The sequence below is a fragment of the Cyanistes caeruleus genome, chromosome Z (genome assembly GCF_971803275.1).
Source record: "Cyanistes caeruleus chromosome Z, bCyaCae1.hap1.1, whole genome shotgun sequence".
Taxonomy (NCBI): domain Eukaryota; kingdom Metazoa; phylum Chordata; class Aves; order Passeriformes; family Paridae; genus Cyanistes; species Cyanistes caeruleus.
This window is the reverse complement of record NC_141732.1, coordinates 37,530,905-37,555,390: the sequence shown is the minus strand read 5'-3', so window position 1 is coordinate 37,555,390 and position 24,486 is coordinate 37,530,905. Positions and strand designations below refer to the sequence as shown.

Genomic DNA, 24,486 nt, shown 5'->3' with positions numbered 1-24,486 from the left:
ACAGTGGTCCTTGAAAGACTGTGGGTGAGCATATGCAAATACAATTGTTTTTTCTCCCTCTGTAATGTGGATGGTATTTTGTCAAATGGTTAACATGAGCTAAGCATTAGATAATAAATGCATTGCAGTTGAAAAATGGCTTTTAGAAAAGGTCTCCTAATGTAAATATGTGCTGCAATTGAACTCATAGCTTTCCTTGGTCTTTTGAGAGTGTTTTCAGTCAAGCACAATGATATCATCCTTTTAAGCAGCAGTGGTTTGAGACTTCCACTCTCAGGAAACAAAAGCAGAAGCTTAAAGCACGTGATTTTTCTGCACAGGCCAGTGGAAAGTTTCTGGTGAGATCGGTTCTAAGCTGTAATAATGATTTCAAAGCAAATGTGGCAGTCATCTTTTCTAAGAATAAGCAGTCAGCTGTATGATGCAGAATTTTGGCTGAATGTTTTGACTTCCCAACACTTTAAACCCATGTATTCTCATGTGTGTTAAAAAATCAGATTTGTGCATCCCCCTTAAGTCCCATGTGAATTTATTCAAGGCTTGTCTGTCAACTCCAGCCATCTCAAGTATTTGTCACTAAGAGTAAATCTTAGATCAAGCACATACAAGCACACAGAGTCAGCCCACTGCACACAGTACCTCAAGAGTATTACAGTGTTGGCTGCCCCAAAAGACAAATTTTGTGACTTGCTAGCCACTACCACAGTAGTTGTAGAAGGCATTTGTATTCAAAATCTTCTAGACCTTTGTCTTTTCCTAGAACAGACAGGTGATGTTTCTGCAGCACATTTCCAGTAAATGAGTCATTGCCCTCCCCAGCCTGTAGGTGTAGTGCAGATACCTGCTAAACACAGTCTCACAGTAGGAGCAGTCTTCCTGGATCTACCCTGAATCTAGAGGTTTCTTATTAATGTAATTAACTACTTAGTGAGTCACTACAAAGATGCATGTTACAGGGAAATTAATGACATGCTCATCTGTTCAAAGAAGACTGGCCCTTGTGACTGATTTATTTTTTTATTTTTTTTTGTCACTGCAGATGACTTATGAGAGGTTTCCTGAGTGGGCTTTGAGGTTCAAGAAGTGGTAGAGAGAGTAAAATTTCTTCCATATCAATGATACTATTGCAAGTTCTGGTGAGAAATGATCTTGAAGTTATATGAATGTGTTAGGGAAGAAAGGTCAGGCTGCTGCAGTATGAAAGGATAGATGGGTACTCCTCACATTTCAGAGTAAGGTTTGCAAGCCCCTTAAATCACCTAAGACTTATGTATGAGGTCATGAAAAGGTCCTGTTAAGCTCAGTGTCCTTGACTGATAGTCCAGCAGTGGCCCTTAATATGGAGACATGTGAAAAGATGCAGTCATTTGGCATGTACATAACAACATTTCTTCAGTGTAATGTCCTGTTCTTCAGTAGCTTGCAACCCAGACTTTCTCATCTGCTGCTGGGATCTTGTTGTTTAACAGCATTTGGTAAGATTTTATGTTCAATGAATTCTTTCTCAAGCTCACAATACTTTCAACATTGTGTAGAGTCTGCTGATTTTTTATGTTTTGACTAAGTTGTGTACAGAGAAGCTCCTTTGGTTTTGTTTTAAACTGATCTTTTCACTGGAAGTTTTCTAGTGCTGTATGATGAGAGAAGGCAGTTATCCCACTTCCATTCCCTATCCCACTTCCATTCCCCATCCCTCTTGTAAGTATACAGACCTTTTTCATAACCTCTCTTTGTCCTTACATGTCTCATTGGAAGAAGTGTGGTCTATTGCTCTTCCTTCAAAAACCATTCTTAGCTTGAATCATGGCCTTTGTCTGTACCTGAGCTCCTTCAGAGATGGAGAACCCAAAATTGCATGTAGTACTTGAGAACCAGGATTGCATTGTGAATTTATGTCAGTGTTGATCAGTTTTATCACTGTATTTCTGAGATCTCTCTTTTTGAGTGGCATTAGTTAATTCAGGGCCATACAAGGGGTATCTTAACATAGAACTGTCTTTTCCCTATGTACTTTACTTTGCAGAGCTGAATTTTGTCTGGCACTTTGTAACAGTGTGTCAGTAGGAGGATGTTCACTAATCCTTTGCAATTGGATTTTTACTTTTCACTGTTCTGAACCAACTAGTGTCTTCAGAAAACTTTTCCTCATCCACACGGTCCCTGAATCACCTCTGAATACAGTGATCACAAATCTGTGTGGAGATTGATGAAGTATGTGGAGCTGAATAAACACATCTCTTGTTATGCATGAACCTGGAACTTTCTACCTCATGTTACTGCTGAAGTTGTAGTGGTAGAGCAGATATATAGCTTTGATATATGTCTTGAAAGGTCAAAGCCTGTGGGGATTTTTAATTGCTTTTCTCCCAGTAAATATGTCTTTATTTATTCAAACCTTAAGGACTGCATTTAGTAGAGATCCGTAGATGTTAGAGAGTCCTTGTTGACTTTGCAACAGGCTTTGGAGCAAAGACTAACTGTGCACTCAGAAAAGCTAGCTGAACTTTAAATACCCTAGCAGATCAGCAGAGCAGTGCCCATTTATACCAGCTGGCACTGACCAGGTATTACTCATCTCCAGCAGATCAAGCAGAGCAACTGAAAACCTCCAGACTTTGTTTCCAGAAATTGCCGCAGGAAAGAGATGAAAAGGAAGAGATTCAGCTCAAAAGATGTGTACTAAAATTGAGGGCCTTAACTGTTCATCTGTGTTGCAATGCTGTAACTTTAGTATGCCTTTAAATGCTGCAACACAGAGCTACTAATGTGAAATCTTAGGAATTTATTTTAGTCTTCATTCTCTTGAAACGATTGTGCCCAAATGTTTTCTATGCAAGGTAGTCCAGGTATGTGAATGGAAGGGAAAAACAATCCCACAAACCCAACTCCAGGCCACCAATTACATGTAGAGCAATTAAAAACAAGGAGTTGTCTTCAATGTGACTTCCTGCTATAGCAGATAGTTTCCTGAAAGCTATACCTTCCACTTCTGGAAGCCTATCAGTCTGGCTCTTTGGTGACAGTGCATGCCAGCTATTTCCTGGAAGCTGTTTGTTTTAAAATACACACTTGATTTGGATAAAGAACATCAAGGCCTGATGGCAGGACATGAGTGATAATAATGTACACTGCAGTAGGGAGTTCTTTGCATCTGAGTTGGTATCTGTGTGGTCTCACTGAAAACCTGTACCCACCAAATTGTCTTTTCCTTCACTGTACTGACTTGGCACCCCCTTCTTAGCACTGGCTTGCAGGATTTCACATGCTGGCCTTGTTTTGTGACCTGGAATGCAAGCCATCCTTTGCACTGTAAGTGTATGTGCATGCATTTAACATTTTGTTGGTATGTTTCTGATTATGGCATCTGTGTACTTAACCTGTGGAAAGAGAAAGGGGTGATCCTAACACATTGCAGGGTGCAGAAGACCATGGTATTATAAGTTCAAGGTTACACAGAAAGCCAGCTTCGTCTTCCCTGCCAATGTAAACAGTCCTAACTGCTCTATATATGAATGTTTATAAGAGTTTACTTTGTTTGTGCTTTGCAGTAACTTCTAGTTTTCTTCTTTCTCTTCCTGCAGAGACACCTTTCTTTCAATTCGTCCTTGTGGGATCTGTCAGAAACTGTGGAAGTTTTGAGAGAGAGCTTTGGGAAGCTTGTTAAAGAGGTAAGAACAGTCTTTGTGTCAGGAGCATGCATCACTGTGGTTGCTATCATAGTCTCTGATCGAGTACAAGAGGCAACTCAAAGTCAAATCCCTGGCTTGTTTTGAAACTTCTTCCCATCCTACAGCTGTTTTCCCTGTGTCAGTGGAGGCAGCATGCTCTTTGCAACCTCTTGGCACTTCAAGTTACAAATACCATAACAGGAATTAGGACATTTTCTGTAGTGTTTTGCCTTCTCAGCAATGGCACAATGGTTGGTTGGGCTTGCAGTACATCTGTTGCCAAGGTAGTGCCTTGCAAACTGCATGTTGAGGCTTTCCTTTCTATTTTTTTCCATCCAGTTGCCAACCCACATCAGGGTTATTACTTGGTTGTATCTGCTGGGTTTCGTATGCAGTGAGCGTATGGTATGTGGAAAAGGTGCTGTGGCTTTTATAATTTAAATCAGTAGTGGCAGGCTACTGTTTCCTCTTTATCTGTCTTGCTTTTTTGGGCCAGAGATTTCTTTCCAGTCTTGTGGGGCGCACAGCACAATGACATCACAACACTAAACATAAACAGCGATTTGTACAGCCAAACTGACGTTCTAGAGACTGCAAGTATTAGTTTTTGCAGGTGAAATGATGGATTAAGAAAGAAAGCCCTGTGTACCTAAGTATGAATCAGAAGTCCAAATCTGGGGGGTAGGGAGGTGGGTGTTGAGCCAGAAATTCATCCTATTTTTTTTTTGTCTGGCTCTGACTTTGAAGTGCTGCTATTAGTCAAAAACATTCTCTCCCTGGAGCAGAAATCACAACCATCTAAGCTAAACAATGCCGCCGCCTCCTCCTCCTCCTCCTCCCTTCGCTCGTCTTCCGTCTTTGCATCAGCGCTCCGAGCTCCGCGCCCATGAACGGCAGTAACCTCTGGGAGCGCGCCCCGGAGCGGGTCACTCCAGGTTAGCGTGCGCCTCACTCCCACGGAGGGGCAGCTGCCGGGAGCCTGCACCGTGCCAGCCAACAATTCCTGGCACGCACCCCTCCCTCCCTCCCTCCCTCCCCAAGTCCTGCTGCCTTCTGCGCAGTCCCCTTCACATGGAAATTAAGACGATTCCAGGATCAGCCTCAGTCAGGACCATGGAAGAGCTTTTGCTGCTAGCAGGGAGGCTGCCCTTCAGAGTTTGACTACAGCTGTTTCCTGTTACGTCATCTAAGCTTGGCTTTTTTTCTCGTCTGGGATAAAAATAATTGAAACCACGTGATAGTCAGTTTGCTGATGTGGCCGAAAACATCCCGGGGTAATGTGCCTTTTGCTTGGCAGCTGTTTTGGGTAGGACTACCTTTTATTCTGCCCTGCTGTGCAAACAAAGGCAGCTTTTTGCTCTGTGTACAGCATGAGCTGCTCCAGATGGCTTGACCGAAAGTTACTTCTTATTGTCTGTCAGGCGGAATTCTGTGTGAAAAGGAGGGACTTGCTCCCTTGTTTCAAAGGGCAGCAGCTTGAGGGGGTGGAGAGAACTATTGTTTGTGCCATGTCTAGGAGCCCTTCTAGCAGGGAATTTTAATTAGAAAATGGTCTGAACAAAATATTTGTCTTGGAGTATGGGGATTGATTGGATCTGTGTCCTTGCACTCTTTCGATCAACTTCTAGGAGGGCAGATTAAACATCAAGAGCAAGGACAACTATTTAGAAACACTTAGGGAGCCAGGTCTGATGTCTGGGAGAAGAAATAGCTTAGTAACCCTTCACATTTGACATATTTACTTCCAGAGGTGAAAAAGATCAGTTCTGCGTGTAAACTGTAAAGATGCTGATGCCAAAGATGAAACAAAATTTCTTGCTCAAGCTGTTTCAAAATAATATGTAGAAATGTATTTGCAAATGCAATCCCCCTTTAAGATGGTTAACACTTCATATGTTCATGGGAGTTAGCTGCACTTCCTATTTGAGTACCTTTGCTCATTGTGTTAGGGAGTTTATGGTAACTTTAGCTGAAGCAGCTGCCTTTTCGCTGAGCAAAAATGAGCTGTTTTAGCTAAGATACCAAAACCTCCTGAAGGGATCCCTTTGAATTGAACACTGAAACTGTCACATCTGAAGTGCAGCCTTGTCCTTTTGGGTGAGGAATCATCGAATTCAAAAATCTTCATGAACATATGTAACAAACAGAAATGGTTGCGTGACAGTTTTCATTCATGTTCCATGATGCTGGTGTCCTGTACCTGAACCTGTGGAGCCATATTGAGCGGCACCAGGCTGCAGGCAAAGGCAGCGGTGAGCAGCGAGGAAATGAAAGTACACTTGAATCAGTCAAGCTGGACATTTTGCACTCGGGCTTTTGCTGTTCTCACAGCTGTCTTCCATTATATCAGTGTGTCATATGCTTTTAGGCATCAGAAAATAGAGGCCCCTTCTGTAGGAGACACATAGTAGCTGTTGCTTAGCATCCAGAATTTTTCTCCAGATGTTGGCGCATCTAAAACATGCACAGTGCTACAGATGGGTCACACAAAGGGTCAGGTTTACCTCCCATGGTAAGGCCAAAGAGTTTTGAGTGTGCTTTCCTTGGGTTAACTTGGACTGAATTGTTCCAGCACACTGCTGCTTTCAGCATTGTTACTGGCTGGCTTCACCAGCTGTCTTAGTCTTTGGTTATCTGTCACAAAAGTGACAGACAAGTGCAAAGTGAGCAAAAGTGGCAGATGGTCTTGACTCTCTTATTGTCTCTGAAAACAGGACAGTTGGAGCACAGCATCTAAAGTTGTTCTGAGACACAGTTGATGAGCAGGTACAAATAGGTGTCTCAGCAGCTCTGCTTTCCCTGTTTAGTGCATGTGTCTGTTCTGGACAACACAGTAAGAACATCCAAGTCAAGAAATCAGATAAAATTTTAGAAAACCCTTAAAAAAGGGATAGAGAACCAGCTGATACTATACAAAACCCTTTGATACGGAACACAGATCTAGGCTCTTGTTCTCTGAAAAGGGATAGCAGAACTGGAATAAAGTTGGGAAGGCCAGTTAGGACGTACAGAAGTATAATGGCTTTCACAAAAGGAACAAGGGAATAGGCTAAGACTGTTCAGCTTGCAGAAGAGATGAGTTTGGGATATGACAAAAACCTATAGAGTTGAGTGGCAAGAAGCGGCATGAAGAAGAGGTAGGGATTGAATGTTCACTGTCTCTTGCAGTAAAAACAAAAAACAAAACCACATGGCACCAAATGGAGCTAACCATAGCCGGATAAGGAGAGAGGAGAGGTTCTTTCCTGTGATGTTGGATGTTAAATATTTGCAGATGTTATAAATTCTAGGACCATAGGACAAATTAATTCAGGGTTATGAAATAGAAATTCCCTGAGCTGAAAATAAATGGAAGTTGACTGGTTACTTAGAGGAAGTATCTTAGATTCTTGCCTTTGTCTTATTCCTTCATAACACCCACTTACTGTCACCATCAAAGAGGTGATGTTCTGACATCTCAAGAAAGGGGCTCTCAAAGCAACCACACAGTGTAGCATGCAAACAATGCTCATGAAGGTGGGTTGCTTTTCCTGTTGTGGTGATCTTGGCCATGCCCGAGTATGGCAACATTAATGCAGTGAGTATCTCAGGCTGAGGGCAGGGCGTTTTTGTTTGTGACATGTTGCAGGTGTATTGTCTGGGTTATGCCACTCAAATGAGTCTAGAGGTACTAATAGTTCTAGCTTTGGTTGCATGTTGTCACCTCAGGCCAGGTGTCAGGTCAGCTGGCCAGGAGAAGGCTCCTTGCTGCATGCAAAACTCATGCTGTGATTCAGGCTCTTGGCTGCAGCAGGGCTTGTTTCCAAGGATTTCCTGGGAATGCTGTTGACAGTGGGACAAGGAGTTTCTGGGGCAGGGATAAGTGATGCCAATCTGGGAGGTCAAACCGGCTGCCTGGTGTAAATCAGTGGAGGCTTGGTGGAATTGTGCCAGGTGACATTGCTGTGGCCTGTGTCTCATCCAGTCTGTGACCCATGAGCTGCAGTCACTTGATGTTATTCCTTTAATTCCTATTCTGATTCCAAGTACCCCACCCCACCTGTCCTTCTGAGGGTACTCTACTGGAATGTAATCCATTGTGCAACCAGGAGGATAAGCAGCTTCCATGTTAGAGGGCAGGGAGGCCAGGAGCCACCCACAGGACTGGAAGAGAATACTCAAGAGTAAAGAACTTGGCAAGGATATATTCCAAGTACTTGCAAAGAAGAGACTCCCCTCTACAGTCTCCCACTGTGGTGGTAGGGAAATGTTTGCCCTGGTTCTTACTCTCGATGTTGTGTTCAAGGGGATTCTCATCTGTTAAAAAATCTGTTCTCTGGCTTGAAGGTGCATGTAAAGAACTTTTCCTTTTACTAATCGTGTTTGATGCTTCCTTCCATTCTTTTCTCCAGCTGCTGAGTATGAAGAGCTGGAGTGACATGAGGCAAGAGGTGATGTTCCTGACCAATGTGAATGCCTCAAACTCCTCTACGCAGATCTATCAGGCTGTGTCACGCATCGTGTGCGGCCATCCTGAAGGTGGAGGGCTCAAAATTAAATCCCTCAACTGGTATGAGGATAACAATTACAAAGCACTGTTTGGAGGGAACAGCACTGAAGATGATGTGATTAACTTCTATGATAACTCCACAAGTAAGTGTAACAATGGCATGGTCTGAGGTCCCATCTACTTCATGATTGTCATCACTAGCGTTTTCCAGACTTCCACAGATGAAAGCAGGTGGTCCTGAGGGACATATTCACTGTTGTTTTAGAAAGGCATGCACATACTGTCCTGCATATGCCCTTGATGCCAGTAAGTTATCAACTTTGAGAGTCTCCCAAGGACCTTCTGTAGAATCCACAGAAAGCTGTGCAGTGGACCTACTTTAATGAGAGAGGGAGCACAGTCATGTGCAACCTCTGGAAATCTGACCTTTTCTAGACAAATTTTGTTTGTGCCATGCATTGGAGCTGTGGGAGTGTTGCAGAACTAGTGCTGTGGCTCTTAGTATTGTAGGCTGCCTGGTTGCTCCTCGTTCACTGGGCAGGCAGTGCAGGCTTGGGCTAAAAGGGTTTTTTTCTGTTAAAGGGGGTTTGTGGTAAAGGAGGGGGTTTGTGTCTGAAAAATGCTTTGCTTTCAGCTTTGATTGTTCTTGAAGCTCTATGCCTTCTGCAGTTGTCACTGTGCTGTTCAGCTGCTCATCTTTGCACTCTTCCTCAGCACCCTACTGCAATGAGCTCATGAAGAACCTGGAATCTAGCCCGCTTTCCAGGATTATCTGGAGGGCGTTGAAACCCTTGCTCATTGGGAAGATCTTGTACACTCCAGATACACCAGCTGTAAGGAAGGTCATGTCTGAGGTAACTCTACTCCTGTTCTCTGATAATGTAGCATTAACCATGTCCTCTGACTGTGCAGCTGATCCTATCTAGCTAAACTGGACCCAAACACAAGCCTAGAAAGGATTGCCTGCAAAAGCACAGCCTCTCTAATCTCTCACCTCCCATGTACTTACTGTTGAAGGCTCCATGTACCCTCTCAGCCCATGATGGGTCTCTGCCAGCTTTTGGAAATAACCTTCCTCTTCTCTTTGTGACAGGTGAACAGGACATTCCAGGAGCTGGGTGTGTTTCGTGACCTCGGGGGAATGTGGGAGGAGATAAGCCCAAAAATTTGGACATTTATGGAAAGTAGTCAGGAAATGGATCTCATTCGGGTCAGTATGCTGCCCTTGCTAGAACCACCACTGTTGTTTTTTGTAATAAGTGATGAAATATTTATTTTAGACGGTGCTGAATTGGGCAGATAAATATTATGGATGGGACCTCTTCTTGAAAGAGATCTTGATTGTACTGATCTTGTATTATGCTTGGCATTCCTTCCTTCATGTAACAGTCTCCTGCAACCAGGAGCAGTGCACATTTAACACTCAGTTCTAATCTGCTTCTACTGGAAAATGTATTGCTTTGTCCACAGTGTTGCCCTAATGTGTCATGAGCATTTCACCATGGTTCCTCAGATGTAGCTCTGAGGGGTGGATCTTTGCACCCTGTGCTGATGTCTTTGGAAGCACAATGATGTAAAACTGGCATCAAGAAACAGAGGGACCACTATAGAGTAGTTTTTTCAGCTGTCTCTGCAACACAGTTGGTTGGATATCACAGTGCACTTTCTTGTATACAGAGGCCTCCCCAGGTCTTATAAACCTTGAAATTAATTCCTTTTTTACCCCAGTGTAATGCTCTGCTGAATAATCTGTGACGTGCCCTGTGGTACTTCTCCATCAACATGACATACTGAAGCATCAGAGACAGTTGAACAGACTGTTGCAAAGTTCAGGCAGAAAGCTGAGGTCCAAAACATTGATTTGCAGTGATGTTCTCTGATAATGTTCCTCCTATATATGTGTATATATATATATATATATATATATGTGTGTGTGTGTGTATATATATGTAAAAAAAAAACTTTTTTTTTTTTTACATTTTTTCTGAGCCTTGTGCTTTTATGGGTTTTTTTGGGGTTTTTTTTTTTTTTTTATGTTGCTTGTTTGCCCTGTTGCCTCTGGTAGTTAATTATTGATCTTCCCAGCAATCTGGTCTTCTCTGTACCAGTGTAGCAACAGGGGTCCCTTTGTTGTCACCTGTTGACACTTACACAAGCAGGAGTACTTCATTGTCAGTGCCTTGGCAGCTCCCAGACAGCATCCCCTTCAGTTGCCATGCTTCTGGGTTGACCAGCCATCACCTCTCAGCTTTCTGGGTTGTACAATCTGTTTGGTATATTTCCTCCTGCTGAGGGAGAGGAAAGTGCCTTGCTTGCCCATCCCTGCCCCTTCTAGCTTGATGCTAATGTGCCTGTGAAGTTCAGGAAGGGTGATGTGTGCCCCTAGGTTTAAGGAGCTTTAATGTTGGACTTGAACAAGATGAGGTTGAGCCATTTCCCTGAAGGCATGGTGGCAGAAGTTAACCTTGGAGACCAAACGAGAAGAGAGCACAGCACATCCAATTCCTGTTTGCTTGGATTTCCTTTTTATATGTTTTCCTTTGTTGGCTTGGTCTGTTCTGTTTTTCCAGTTTGCAAAGCTGTTTTTCTAACTGTTTGACCTACTACTTTCTGGTTTTCTGGTAACAGCAGAGTATGGAGAAGCTCTTCACCTCTCTTTCATTTTTGTTGTGGCAAAAAATCCACTTCTAGTTCTTAATCACAAGGATTCTTGCCATTTTCTATCTTGTGCAGGTTTTTCTTTTTATCTCCCTGACTTCAGTTCAACTGCATCCTTTACAATTACTGTTCCCTTCCTACCTGGCCTTATATTGTCTGCCCAGGGGACTGGTTTCTACTTCAGAGCGGTAGTGCTAGGAGCTGTGCATACAGTAGCCTGTCCTCAAAAAGCTACCAGTTAAACTGGGTGAAGAAAGCACTGTGCCAGACAGGAGGAAAAAGGCAGGACATCATGGCTGTACAGGACTGCTTCAGCCAGCCCTGGTGGCACAAACACAAAACACAAAAATCACTTGGCCTCTGGTGCTGGTGTTTCTGCTCACAGCAGTGACTATTGAACCTTCAGCCATGCCTCAGTCGCTTTCCATCCCAGCCAGGAGGAGAGATTTTTCTGGGAGAAGTGAGCAGAGCTAGGCAACCAGTATTAGCCAAATGGATTTCTGCTGAGCAAGCATCTCCCTCTTCCCTCTGGTTTGCATGTGTGGGGTGCAGAACTGTGCACGGCTCTCTGCTGCCCTCTCCTTGGGAGAGAGGTGGCAGGACATGGAGGCAGCCAGCCAGCCTGCAAAGCACGCCGAAATGGTGTAGCTGTGCCGAGGGAGGCACATCCTTCTCAAAGGGAAGGTGAGGGGAAGGATGCCACTGTGCTGATCCTCTCAGTATGGCAGAGGGCCTTTACCTGCACCTTTTTAACAGCTGTTTCTGTGTAGTGCTTTTTTTCATTATGAGAGAGGAATCTAGCATTACTTCTCACGACTATTTCTTTTTTGGAAACAAAATACTTGCAGACGTTGCTGAAAGGCAAAGCCCTCTGGGACCCGCACTTGCCAGCTTCCAACTGGACAGTGGAGGATGTTGCCCGTTTCCTGTCAAACAGTCCAGAGGAATTTGAGACAGAAAATGCCTCTGTGTACACCTGGGTGGATGCCTTCAATGAGACAGACCGGGCTATCCAAACCATCTCCCGCTTCATGGAGGTGAGATCCTGTTAGTGTGGGCAAGGTGCTGGGGGAGGGCAGCTGCTTGATCTCCACTTATGCAGTTGGGTGTTCTGGAAAGAGAAGATAGGTGTTCCTCCATCCATTTTCTGGATACAATCGGGCATTAATAGAGCTGAGTAGCATGTGAGAAAATTACCAGTTCTTCAGATACCAGTATAGATGCAGGAACCTAAACTTAGGCCTTGTTTTTGAAGTCCTTGCTTCCATCACTGTGTGTGGTTTCCTGCCCTTCTGTTACTGGGTGACTGAAAGCTGCCACTGTCTCCAGCAGTGTAGCAGCTCATACTTCAGTCTGGGGTTTAGCTGGGGACTGTGGTGAAGCTAGCAGCTGCTTTAAACTGCGGTAGCAAAATGAGTTGTACTTTTTGCTTCATCAGCTTGGGAGATGAGTGCAAACAGAAGCAGGCTATGGCTTGTTAAGGGCCTGGTCCAAAGCCTTAGAGATCTCTCCACTGATGTCTAGAGGCTTTGAATCAGACTTGATTTATTGGTAACAGATAGAATAAGACTATATGTGGAAATTGATACTTGGATGAGATCCTGTAGGTAATACTACAGTGCTGTCTAACCTCCTGTACAGAAAATTGCTTTTGGGGGTGTTTCTCAGTGATACATATTTGACTGGTAGGTGACTGTCAAGCAGGAAGCAATGACAATTCTTGCTGAGCTACAAAAAACCATTGCAAAAGAGTCTGATGCTGTTGTCATTTTCTTGGGTGTGACATTACCATTGGAGTGTTCTTTCCCTCCGCCCCACAACTAAACAAAGTACATTATTATTTGGCAGTGTATCCCATAAATGTTTCCAATTCTGTCCCTGCCTAGTGTGTCAACTTGGACAAACTGGAGCCTGTGCCCACAGAAGTCCGGCTCATTAACAAGTCCTTGGAGCTTCTGGATGAAAGGAGGTTCTGGGCTGGCATAGTCTTTACTGAAATAGCTCCTGACAGCACAGACCTTCCTCAACATGTGAAATACAAGATACGCATGGACATTGATAATGTGGAAAGGACCAACAAGATCAAGGATGGGTGAGCCCTGACATCCTTATGATCAATTTCTTACCAAGGATGGGTTGAGGAGGATTTTTAATGGAAAGGTCTTGTTCCCTTGGTGCAGGTACTGGGATCCTGGTCCCCGTGCTGACCCCTTCGAGGACATGCGCTATGTCTGGGGAGGCTTTGTCTATCTACAGGATGTGGTAGAGCAAGCCATCATCAGGGTTCAGACAGGCACGGAGAAGAAGACAGGGGTTTATGTGCAGCAGATGCCCTACCCATGTTACGTGGATGACATGTATGTATGCAGGCTGCTTCAAAAGCTCCCAGGAGAAGGAGCTTGGGAGGCATGGGCTTTTGTCATTCCGCAGGCATGGTTTATATGAGGAGTGAAGAGGCAACCTCCACAGTGTTCCTAATCCCTAGAATTAGGGCACTCACATGGAGGATTATAACAGGTAATGACTTACAGAGTCCTACCCAGGAGAAGGGACTGTGAGTACTGGAGTTGAACATACAAAGTACCTTCCTGAGGTGTGAACACATCCCCACATCTGATGCAAACAAATATAGCACTGGGGAAAAAAAGCAGACAGATGGGCACAGTAGAGGGGAAAGGAGGCAACTGAGAGCAGTCTCCATGCAAGGCAGCTTTTCGCCCCGCACTTCCCACTGAGTGACAATTGCAGCTCCAGCTCCCACTCCTAACTGGCAATGTGCTCTAAACCCATCTGCCTCACTTCATGGCGAGACACGGATCCTGTGTCAGGCTTTGCACATCAGCTGCTTTGTGCAGTGATGCCTTAGCTGCCACCTTGCTCTGATAGCCCTTGAAGTGGTATCTGAAGTTCCAGTGATCTATCTTACTCAGTTCTCCTGGCCCCTTTCCTTCATTTTCTCAGATTTCTGCGCGTCATGAGCCGCTCCATGCCTCTCTTCATGACACTAGCTTGGATCTACTCAGTGGCTGTGATAATTAAGGGCATTGTGTATGAGAAGGAAGCCCGGCTGAAGGAAACAATGAGGATTATGGGACTTGACAACGGCATCCTTTGGTTAAGCTGGTTCATTAGCAGCCTTGTCCCTCTCCTGATGAGTGCAGGACTGCTGGTGCTGATCCTGAAGGTGAGTTGCCTGGTTTGGCCTGTGGCAGCAGACTCTAGAGCCTTTAGAGCCTGCTAAGCAGTGGTCTGCACTGACACACTGGGGAGGAATTTGTGGGTGTGTGTTGACTAGTCACTTTTTGGGAACTAGATTTTGGAGCAATTCTGGCCGAAAACAGCATGAGGGAATGTTGTAGATTCAGTTCTCTTGAAAAGATGCCTCTTGTACTGCTTCACTTCTGGGAAGGCTGTTGTGCAAATTGCAGCAAGTCCTGTGTCCCAGCACTTCTCCAGAGCTGTCTGTAACAAAGGTACCTTGGAGAGCCTGTTCAAAACCTGATGCACTCGTTGTTCTCCTGCCAGATGGGGAATCTGCTGCCTTACAGCGATCCTAGCGTGGTGTTCATTTTCCTCACAATCTTCGGTGTTGTGACTATCCTCCAGTGCTTTCTCATCAGCACCGTGTTCTCCAGGGCCAACCTGGCAGCTGCCTGTGGGGGCATTGTCTACTTCACACTGTACCTGCCTTATGTGCTGTGTGTTGCCTGGCAGGACCACATCAGCTTCTCACTCAAGATTTTTGCGGTGAGTCTTGATGAAACTCTCCTGGGCACTATTGCATGGGGGGAAGTGGCAAAGGGGGGGTTAATTTGCAGTGTAAGAGTCTATCAGGGTTGGGCTTGATAAAGAGGTTTACTCAACCTGGTAGAAGCTGCTGGGAGGGTTTTGTTGGCTTTGGTAGTAGAAGTAATGCAGCTGGACTAGGCTGCTTTGATCTCTGTATGCTGTGATACTGTACCACCAGACATGCAGGCTGAAGGAACCGCCTGCCTTTCCTCTGCACACCACTTCTTACCTGTCTGGAGAAGGGTGGCTGTTAGCAACCTGCTCCATTGCAGGAAAAGCCAAAGAGTAAGGAAAAGTAAATAGAGAAACAAGCAATTCTGGATGGAGGTCCAGTAGAGATTTCAGGCCTCTTGGAACATAGACCAAATCTGCCACTCCCTATCTGCCAATACGAGACAGTTCTTGGAAATTTGACTTTTTGTATGGACAATGTCCCTTAGCCTTGTGCTACAACTGAGATGACTATTTGGAGAGTAGATGTAAAAAACTCAGTGCTTGTTCATGCCTCCCATTTTCAGAGCCTGCTGTCTCCAGTAGCCTTTGGTTTTGGTTGCGAGTACTTTGCACTGTTTGAGGAGCAGGGAGTTGGTGTTCAGTGGGACAACTTCTTTGAGAGCCCATTGGAAGAAGATGGCTTTAGCATCACCACATCAGCTGTCATGATGCTGTTTGATACCTTCCTGTATGGAGTCATGACCTGGTACATTGAATCTGTCTTCCCAGGTGAGGTCTGCTTCTGAGGGATAATCATGTCTTAAGGCTTTTAAATAAATCCTTTCACCCTTTTCACTTACTAAGCTGCAAATTTGGCCCATTTTTAAGCAGAGCTATATAAAGATCATGAAGCAATACCAGCCACAGAGCAAGGCTGTTGCTTGCTGCTAGCAGTGAGTGTTGCCCAGCACCAGAAGCATGATCCCATTTTGGCCATGGCTGTTCTAACTCCAGAAGCTTTGCTGTACTTCATTTGTTGCCTCCTCTAAAGTTCACAGACTGTGCTGCAAGGGAGAAGTTAAGGGTATCAGTACCACGTGTGCTACTTAGCACCTTTCAGCACAGGATTTTTAACCCTAAAGTGAAGTTAGGTGTCTCTTACACAGAGTCTGTCAGTGTCTTCATGTAGAAAGATTTCTTAGTCCTGCCTCATCTGGAGACTTACTGGGGTTGGAGTACTTCCATTCTTGTCTTGAAAGCTAATAAAAGAAAAGGGACCTATGCACTCAGGCTCATGTAATGCTTTTGTTTTTAGGCCAGTACGGGATTCCCAGACCCTGGTACTTTCCTTTCACAAAGTCCTATTGGTTTGGGGAGGAACCACAGGACAGGCAGCACCGCCATCCTGACCAGAAGGGATCTTCAGAAGGTAAGTGCTGGACACAGAGCCTTTCTGAAGTGGAGTGTTCAGGTCTGCCTTTTTCTGTAATGAGTCCAAGGACAGCAGGAGCAGTACTGGCATGGATAGGTGAAATTTGTTACCCTTTTGCTATCACAGTTTTGGTATGCTGATCAGGTGGGTGCATCCAGATAAACCTAAGGTACTTTGCCCACCTGAATACAGCTGGGTATTCTAGGCTCATGGAGCTGGGAAGGCCTTGTCTTTTTGCTGACCCTGATAACACTGGAGATCTCCAGCTCCCAAATTAGCCCAGGAGAGAGAAAATATCTAGACGACAACTTTTGTGGAAAATTCCTGTCTGTGAGAAAGAAATGTGGTCAGTTCTTCATCTAGCTCATTTCTTCACAGACTTGGGGGAATGTGATGTCTATTAAAACTCCCATGCAAGTTTTGTTAAAACCTATCATGTCTCTGCTTTGTTGTGTTTTCTTCCAGTCTGCAAGGAAGAAGAGCCAGTGCATCTGAGTCTTGGTGTTTCCATCCAGAACCTGGTCAAGGTTTACCGTGATGGCAAGAAAGTTGCTGTAGATGGTCTCACACTTAACTTCTATGAAGGACAGATCACCTCCTTTCTGGGACATAATGGAGCGGGGAAAACCACTACCATGTAAGAAAAAAATAATGCTTTAAGACAGTAGGGAAGTGACTGAATATTGCAACTCTATCCATATAGTAGAGGTAGCCATAGAACTGCAGTGTGCAAGCTGGTGCACTGCCAGAGTGTCTCTGCTGATTTAGTCTAGTTGTGCTGCTGCCTTACAGGTACATGGGGCTGGAACCACAGGGGGCTCTGGTTGAGGCTGGGTCAAATGAATCTGTAGGCAGCATTTTGTAGTAATGTCATTTGTGATTCTGACTTAACAGTGAAAGAAAGCAAGTCGGTACTGAAAGAACAAGAAGCTTTTAGAGGAGAAAAAAAAAAAATCTTCCTTCAAGCAGCAATATGAGTGTTCTTTGATCACCCCTGGAGCTTATTTGTGCTTTGGTTTATTTAAAATCCATTAGTGAGATGTTATTCAGGCTACTTTCTTGATATGGGATTTCCCCAGGGGTTCCATCCACTCTTAATTCAGCCACTCACTATTTCTTAGTGGCTGATCTGTTTCCTAGAGCCTGCTGATCTGTTCTATTTTTCTTTCAGGTCCATTTTGACTGGCTTGTTCCCCCCAACCTCAGGTACAGCCTTCATCCTGGGCAAAGATATTCGCTCTGAGCTTAGCACCATCAGGCAGAACCTGGGTGTATGTCCACAACACAATGTGCTGTTTGACTTGTGAGTATCATCTGGGAGACACAGGGCTGGTGCTATCCAGTAGAAATTTGGGTTCTCTAGGATACAGCAGTGGGCTTTCAGCTTTGACAGGCCTTTTTCTGTGTGTGCATGGTGTGAGACAATAGGGTGGTGTGTGGGATTGGTACAGGAACGCTCTGTTTATTAGCACATTCCTAAGTGCCTGGGAATGATCAGCAAGAGCTTATACTTTCATCTTTTGTGTCTGTTAATAATATACTCCACTCAGCTAGGCCAAGTGTTTTCCCAGTGCCTAGGGATTTGGGTTGTTTGTGGTACTGTCAAGCACCCTTAAAAAAGGATTATTTACATGGGTGCTGAATAGAGCCACACCCTGAAGTCAGGCCCAGGCTGAGTGCACCCAGTCTGTGGCTCCTTCCTGAAACCTCAGCCCTAAAAGATATTTTTCTGAGAAAACAGAAGTGCCTGCAGTAATGCTAATCAAAGGGACTAATCCCAGCATGGTGCACTGAGCTGTGCCCTGAGGCTGCATTTGTTCCCTAGGCTGACTGTGGAGGAACACATCTGGTTCTATGCTCGGCTCAAAGGGCTGCCGGAGAAGAAGGTGAAAGAGGAGATGGAGCAGATGGCAACAGATGTTGGTTTGCCTCACAAACTGAAAGCTAGGACAAGCAGGCTCTCTGGTAGGTTCAGATCTTTCACATTTCTCAGCCTCAGAAACACTCCGCTGCCTTTTGCAGAGGCTGTGTTATGGACCTTGATGGGATCTTGCAATTATATATAGACTACTATACAATTAAGCATTTAAGGAAATCAATTATTTAGTAAGTACTTAATCTGTGTATCTTAGAAATATCACAATCTTGCACAGTCTTAAGCTATCTAATGGCCATAACAAGTCCCACAGTTTCTCTGAGTATTTTGTACTTGTTTCCGTCGTGACATAGTTCAGTTGCATTTGCTGTGTGTTGTCCAAAGCTTACTACTATATCTGGGGTTTATGAATTTAAGTGAGTGTGGCTTGGACCGTAGGCTCCGAGTCTCTTGATGTTTGTGAACCATATGTGCATTCCTTATGCTGACTTCTGCCCCTTCAATTGGTGACCTGGAGTGTCCTTCTCCTTTGCTCAGGAGGGGCTGAATTCCTGGATCAGTCTGTACCAGATTTGAGAGGGACTGAGATGCCTTTGTCTTACTCAAGTGTCAGTACAGACTGCACATTTGACTTTGGGGAGGGAGAGCAGGTGACCATGGTTAGTATTAGGCTTTAGTATTGAGGAATGCAATATAATTCCTTGCTTTTGCCTCTGGAACACTTCTGTGGAAAGGGAGTTTCATTATTTCTGTAGCTCAAGTTCTGGAGACCTGTGTTCCAGATCCTCAAATATGTTTAGGCCTCCAAGCTGATGATTTGCTACCCCTGGTGCTGAGAAAGTATAATTCACTTAAGGAAAGGCATGCAAGGTGTGGCTCCCTGCAGTAGGAGGAGAGTTAGACTCCACTGAGGAAAGACTACACAGATTAATTATGTACTGTCCAGAAAGTAGTGGGACCCTGAAGGCCTGAAATGGCAGCAGTACTTGTTTTCCTCTGTCTACTTTCTTTCAGAGAGCTTATTATCTACCTTGCTGCAAGTATTGCTGTTCCACTTATCTCTGCATCAGCCTGAACACCTCTTTCTTCTTGTGCCTGGCAGGTGGCATGCAGAGGAAGCTCTCAGTTGCCTTAGCATTTGTCGGTGGCTCCAAGGTTGTCATTCTGGATGAGCCTACAGCTGGGGTAGATCCTTATTCTCGCAGAGGAATATGGGAACTGCTTCTGAAGTATCGGCAAGGTATGTCATCTTTTTTTCTACTCTTAAAAAATGCATTGTGGAAGGCAAAAGAAAATCAATCTCATTCATGGCTTTTCTCAAAATAGCAATTTGTCTTTGCAAATTTATTGTTTCCTGCACCAAGGAATGAACAAAGACAATGCAGGACAAGGATACTCAGATCTCTCAGTTGTATTCCTTCCTCTGCCTATTCATGTCAGCATTCATGAACAAACTTTTTTACTGAGTTATGAGGGAGGGCAGGTAAAGTCAGAAAATCACCCCTGGTGTTCAGCAATGTTCTGTTCTGCTCCATGCAACCAACCTTCCAGACATGAAATTAAACCTACCTTTGCTGAGCACAAGAGCCAGCAGAGCGTGGGGGAGAGTAAACTCATGATAGCAATTGTGAATCTTCGCCACATTCTTAGTCTTGTTCAAAGGAGCCGAACTTGTAGCATCAACTCCCCCATCCAGCTTCATGGCAAGATATATTGTGTCTCTGGCATGGCAACACAGTTTTGTTTGACTTACACCTGTATCTTCCTTGCTCTCTTCCAGGTCGCACTATCATTCTCTCCACGCACCACATGGATGAGGCAGACATTCTGGGGGACCGGATTGCCATCATTTCTCATGGCAAGCTCTGCTGTGTTGGCTCTTCTCTCTTCCTGAAGAACCAGCTGGGAACAGGTTATTATTTGACCCTGGTCAAAAAGGATGTGGATTCCTCTCTGAGCTCCTGCCGAAACAGCAGCAGCACGGTTTCCTATCTGAAAAAGGTACAGCTGGACTTTTCTGCTCATGTTTATTCTTTCTTCATAAAATCTTAGGCTTTTTGGAAGCAGCAGCTAAGATTTTCCATGGTAGAATGTCTGAAAGGAAAGTCCCTTGTTCTTTGAAAGAAGTGTTACCTGTTCTGTGGGTACTGTGCCAGACCATGTCTAGTTCAACTGTTGCATGGGACATACATCTCCGTTATAGTTTCCTTCAGTGTCTGTGGTCCCAAGCTGATCAGAGAGATACAAAATAGGTGAAGTACACTGTTGTGGCACTCCTATATCCGTGATCTCAGCATCTGTTTGACTTGGAGTGTAGCATCTGGTGAGCCCCATTTTGAATAGACAGCAGGAAATAATGTTTGTCTTCTCTTTTGTGACCAGGATGACAGTGTCTCCCAGAGCAGCTCTGATGCTGGCCTTGGCAGTGACCATGAAAGTGACACACTGACAATAGGTGAGGCTTGGAAAATAATTTAAGATTGAATCCCAGTTAACATTGCTCTGTAGCTCACCTCGGACAGCTGCCTTAACCTTGTTGCTCCAATATAGCTACAGTCTTGAGACAATTATTAAATTCACAGTGATGGTATTTTAAGTATTGAAGTGCTCTTCTTGAGTGAGCCATTTTAAATTCAACCTGTCCTGGGAGTTAATAAGCAAATATTATGTAGCTGCTTGGCCTGTTAACAGTAGATAATGTTGGTGAGCTGTACATCAATGATTTGCAGATCTTCCAGTAGCATGTACAAGCTCTCCCAAGTTCTGGACATAAAAAGTATAGTCTGGCTTTGGTCCAGGCTTGTGTTAAATTAAAAAGAGATGAGACTTTTCATGGAAATTAGCTTCTTTCTAGAGATGTCCTATTTGTCCTCCTTTTCTTCTGGCAGGATTTTAAAGGCTGAGCTTTTTTCACGTAATAATCAGTAACCAGAACAGAACTATCTTTTACATATGTTTTTTTTTCTAGATGTCTCTGCAATTTCAAATCTCATTACAAAACATGTTCCTGAGGCAAGACTGGTGGAGGACATAGGTCATGAATTAACCTATGTCTTGCCATACAAAGCTGCTAAAGAGGGAGCTTTTGTGGAGCTGTTCCATGAAATTGATGACCGTCTTTCTGATCTTGGGATTTCCAGCTATGGCATCTCTGAAACTACTCTGGAGGAGGTTAGTGAGCTGCTGATTTCTGTTTGTCTTAAACTGGGTAAAATGAATCATGGCAGAATTAAGAATAAGATGAAGCCTTATTGCTTCCTGTAAAACTTGACAGAACAGGCAGCTTTGCGTTCCTCTCCAAAATGGATTGTCTTCTGCCTGTGTGTGTGCTCACAGAGGTGTGCATTAAAAACTGAAATGTGGTACAGACAAGCATGGACAGGTCCTGTGTACTCATTGCACTTTGCTGAGATACCATGTGTAGGTTGGCTCCAAATTTGGCTTCTAATGTCTGTGTTGTTTTTAGGCATGCTTTGTGTTGCATTTAGCTGAAAACATACGTTTCCGTACTGGACACATACATTGTATAAGCAATTTAGATATATGCCCTTGTCAGGAATTTTTTTATTTCAGTGTTTGTTCCATGTGACTGTGTTCCAGCTGCCAAGTCACTCTTTTTTATCACAGAAGTATCATGCACATTATCTCTGTGGAATCTTCATTTGTTTATTTTAATGAATGACAAGAGAAACTGACACAGTGGTGTTGTCACTTACTGAAGTTGCCATCTAGGTCCTTCACAGCTGTGAAGACCTTGGTTTTTATCTTTGCAAATTTGAAAATGGGTTTTTTCTGGTTTAGGAGAGTCCATGGGTCAAGCTCCATGAAGGTGCCTATTCAAGCAAGAAAACCATTGTTGGACATGGGGAAATATGAGATTCACCAAGTTTAGTTACTAGGTCTGTTTCTGAGACATGGGAAAGAGCTCATGTTTGAGATGACCTGAGAACTGATACTGGAAAGGGGGAACAGCTGGTAGCAGTCTGGCTCTCAGAAACTGGAGAGAAGCCACAAAGTCTATATCTCCGTGCAGAGGATAAACTCGGTATCCTCAGGTCTCTCCCCAGTCTCACATGGCATCTTCTGAAGCAGTACCCACAATATCTCTCCTCTTTTGATTTTCACTGACAGTTACCATTCCTTTCCAGATCTTCCTGAAAGTGGCTGATGATAGTGGTGTGGATGCAGAAACCTCAGGTGGGTATAGTTTTCTCCTACAGAAGTGACATATGCCAAGGTGTGACAGACCCTGATTGAGACTGAACTGAAGCTCTTTTGTCCTAGTATTTTTAATGACCTGCTATAGCTGAGTTTAGTGTATTTAACTCATGCTTTTATGTGCTGTAAAGGTCAATTGACTCAGTTGGTAGCATGTTTATTTTGTAATACTGAAGAGTTTCTAATGTTTGAGTATATTGCAAATTAGTTGCTGACACTGTTGTGTGCTCTGAAGAACTCCTGACACATGACACCACAGTAGGGTCCAAATTACTTTCTCTGAGATCAGATCACTGCACTGAGTGCTCATAACAGCAAATTGCACTTAAAGTACATGACTACATAACTCTCAGGTAGCAAGTGACAGTTTTCTTAAAATGAGAACAGCTTGCTGTTCTCCTGTGGGGGAAAAAAAAGGTGTCAAGTGCACTAGAAGAAGTTTCTGGAACATCACAAAAAGTACGGTGCATAAAACATAATCCATTGCAGAATAACAGTCTTGGTTTTGATTTTAACTGCACTGAAGTCACTCCAGATCAACTCTTTGGTTTGCAAATGGAGGACATGTAAAATAAATGTTATATTGCTTTGGTTTTTCTGGGGCTAGCTGGAGATTAAATGAAGCTAACCACAACTGCATTATTTTCAGATGGTACACTGCCAGCCAGAAGGAACAGACGTGTGTTTGGAGACAGACAGAGCTGCCTTCGTCCATTTACAGAAGATGATGCATTTGATCCTAATGACTCAGACATAGATCCAGGTATTGCTAGAATTCAAGCCTGTTTTTTTCCTATGGATACTCTTTCATATTGTAACTACTGCAGATCTGAGGGCTGAGACTGCCAAGGGAGTGGTAATGTATTTGCCTTTAGGAATAGTGGACAGTGCAGGATGCACAGCCTGCTCAATTCTCCCATTCAAAGCTCAGAGATAAGGGAGAAAATACATTAATGTAAATTTCTTTTGATATTGCTCCCGACTGTGCTCTTTTTTTTTTTTTTTTTTTTTTTTTTTTCCTGTTGAATGAGAGTGGCTGCTCCAGACACACTTTATGTCTTCAGCACAGAGAGCATCTCTGAACTTTTGAATGAGGGTCATTTCTTCTTGCTAGCAGAATCCAGAGAGACAGACCTTCTCAGTGGCATGGATGGGAAAGGCTCCTACCAGATGAAAGGCTGGAAGCTCACTCAGCAGCAGTTCATGGCTCTGTTGTGGAAGAGGATGCTCATTGCCAAGAGAAGCCGGAAGGGCTTTTTTGCCCAGGTGAGAGCCTCCAACATGGGCAGAGTCTCTCAGCAGGGACAGCTCTGGACTGTGTGTTATAGTCTGAATTGATGGTGGGCTAAAAAACCTCAAGGGAATGCAGATAACCAAAATTAGCCTTCACTGCACATGTGGGCAGAAAGAGGCCCTGTGCAAGTGAAAGGAGTTGCATGATAAACCATGCAATTGCAGTATTCTTGCACAGCAGGATGTAATTTTGCCCTTGAGAACAGCATTTGCAAGCTAAATCATCTGCATCTGAAGTGAATTCCATGACTGAATACCAAGACAGATCTTGCATTGATGTCTAGAACTGCTTTGGTGTAAACAGCAAAAGTATTCTTAAGAAACTTTGAAAAAATTTTGATCCAATAAGTGATTCATACATAACTTCCGATGCCTCTGGAAACATTTGCTCAAAAAAAGGACTTGTTTTTTCCTTGCAATTTCAGATTGTGCTGCCAGCTGTCTTTGTGTGTATTGCCCTCATGTTCAGCCTGATTGTTCCTCCTTTTGGGAAATATCCCAGCCTAGAATTACAGCCCTGGATGTATGATGAGCAGTACACTTTTATTAGGTATGTTTTGTGTGGCCGATAAATTATCTTCTTTGCAAACTTGAGTTAGTGAGTTCCTTAACAGGTTGCATTGGGTGTTGTGCTTATCTCAGAAAGACATTTTAAAAGAGAGTCATGGTGTTTTCTTCTTCAACCTTTAAATGCCAGCTCCAAGTACAGGCAAGGCCATATCTGTTTTTGAATGATGCTATGATTCTCCTAATACTGTGTACAAAGACTTGGAATGTGTGTGTGCTCTTAGGCCAAGCATTCATCAAGGGCAAATCCCCACCCACATCCTTTCACTGTGCTCTTGGCCTTGCTGTTTCTTCTTTTGCTATGTGCTTGTTGCCACACTGACTGATAGTGTTTTTCTGCTGTTCCCATAGCAACGATGCTCCAGAAGATGCAGGCACTCACAAGCTTTTGGATGCCCTTCTTGATAAGCCGGGATTTGGGACACGCTGTATGCAGGGACATTCCATCCCGTAAGTAGAGCTCTGGTCTGGGAACAGACAGGAAGCACATCCCTGGTAGCTCTAGCTGACTTCAGGAAATCATAGTAATTACATGGCCAGAGCAGGATTTAAGCCAAGAGAG

The 24,486-nt window shown here is 44.0% G+C and overlaps 1 protein-coding gene across 4 annotated transcripts in view; it reads left to right on the top strand.

Moving 5' to 3' along the window:
- Positions 1-24,486, top strand: part of ABCA1 (ATP binding cassette subfamily A member 1) — a 97,508-nt gene that overhangs the window by 57,907 nt on the left and 15,115 nt on the right. For 2 of the 4 annotated variants that reach the window (XM_086869025.1, XM_086869024.1), the window contains 23 exons: positions 3,582-3,668; positions 8,060-8,300; positions 8,872-9,011; positions 9,251-9,367; positions 11,664-11,852; positions 12,702-12,907; positions 12,996-13,172; positions 13,777-13,999; positions 14,341-14,562; positions 15,123-15,327; positions 15,854-15,967; positions 16,436-16,607; positions 17,142-17,273; positions 17,796-17,935; positions 18,949-19,086; positions 19,627-19,847; positions 20,229-20,301; positions 20,815-21,017; positions 21,995-22,043; positions 22,714-22,827; positions 23,179-23,330; positions 23,783-23,907; positions 24,276-24,374. In XM_086869025.1, coding sequence (XP_086725151.1) covers positions 3,582-3,668; positions 8,060-8,300; positions 8,872-9,011; positions 9,251-9,367; positions 11,664-11,852; positions 12,702-12,907; positions 12,996-13,172; positions 13,777-13,999; positions 14,341-14,562; positions 15,123-15,327; positions 15,854-15,967; positions 16,436-16,607; positions 17,142-17,273; positions 17,796-17,935; positions 18,949-19,086; positions 19,627-19,847; positions 20,229-20,301; positions 20,815-21,017; positions 21,995-22,043; positions 22,714-22,827; positions 23,179-23,330; positions 23,783-23,907; positions 24,276-24,374 — 3,539 coding nt within the window. The remainder of the gene's footprint in view (positions 1-3,581; positions 3,669-8,059; positions 8,301-8,871; positions 9,012-9,250; positions 9,368-11,663; positions 11,853-12,701; positions 12,908-12,995; positions 13,173-13,776; positions 14,000-14,340; positions 14,563-15,122; positions 15,328-15,853; positions 15,968-16,435; positions 16,608-17,141; positions 17,274-17,795; positions 17,936-18,948; positions 19,087-19,626; positions 19,848-20,228; positions 20,302-20,814; positions 21,018-21,994; positions 22,044-22,713; positions 22,828-23,178; positions 23,331-23,782; positions 23,908-24,275; positions 24,375-24,486) is intronic. The other 2 variants (XM_086869028.1, XM_086869026.1) reach the window with 1 other exon arrangement.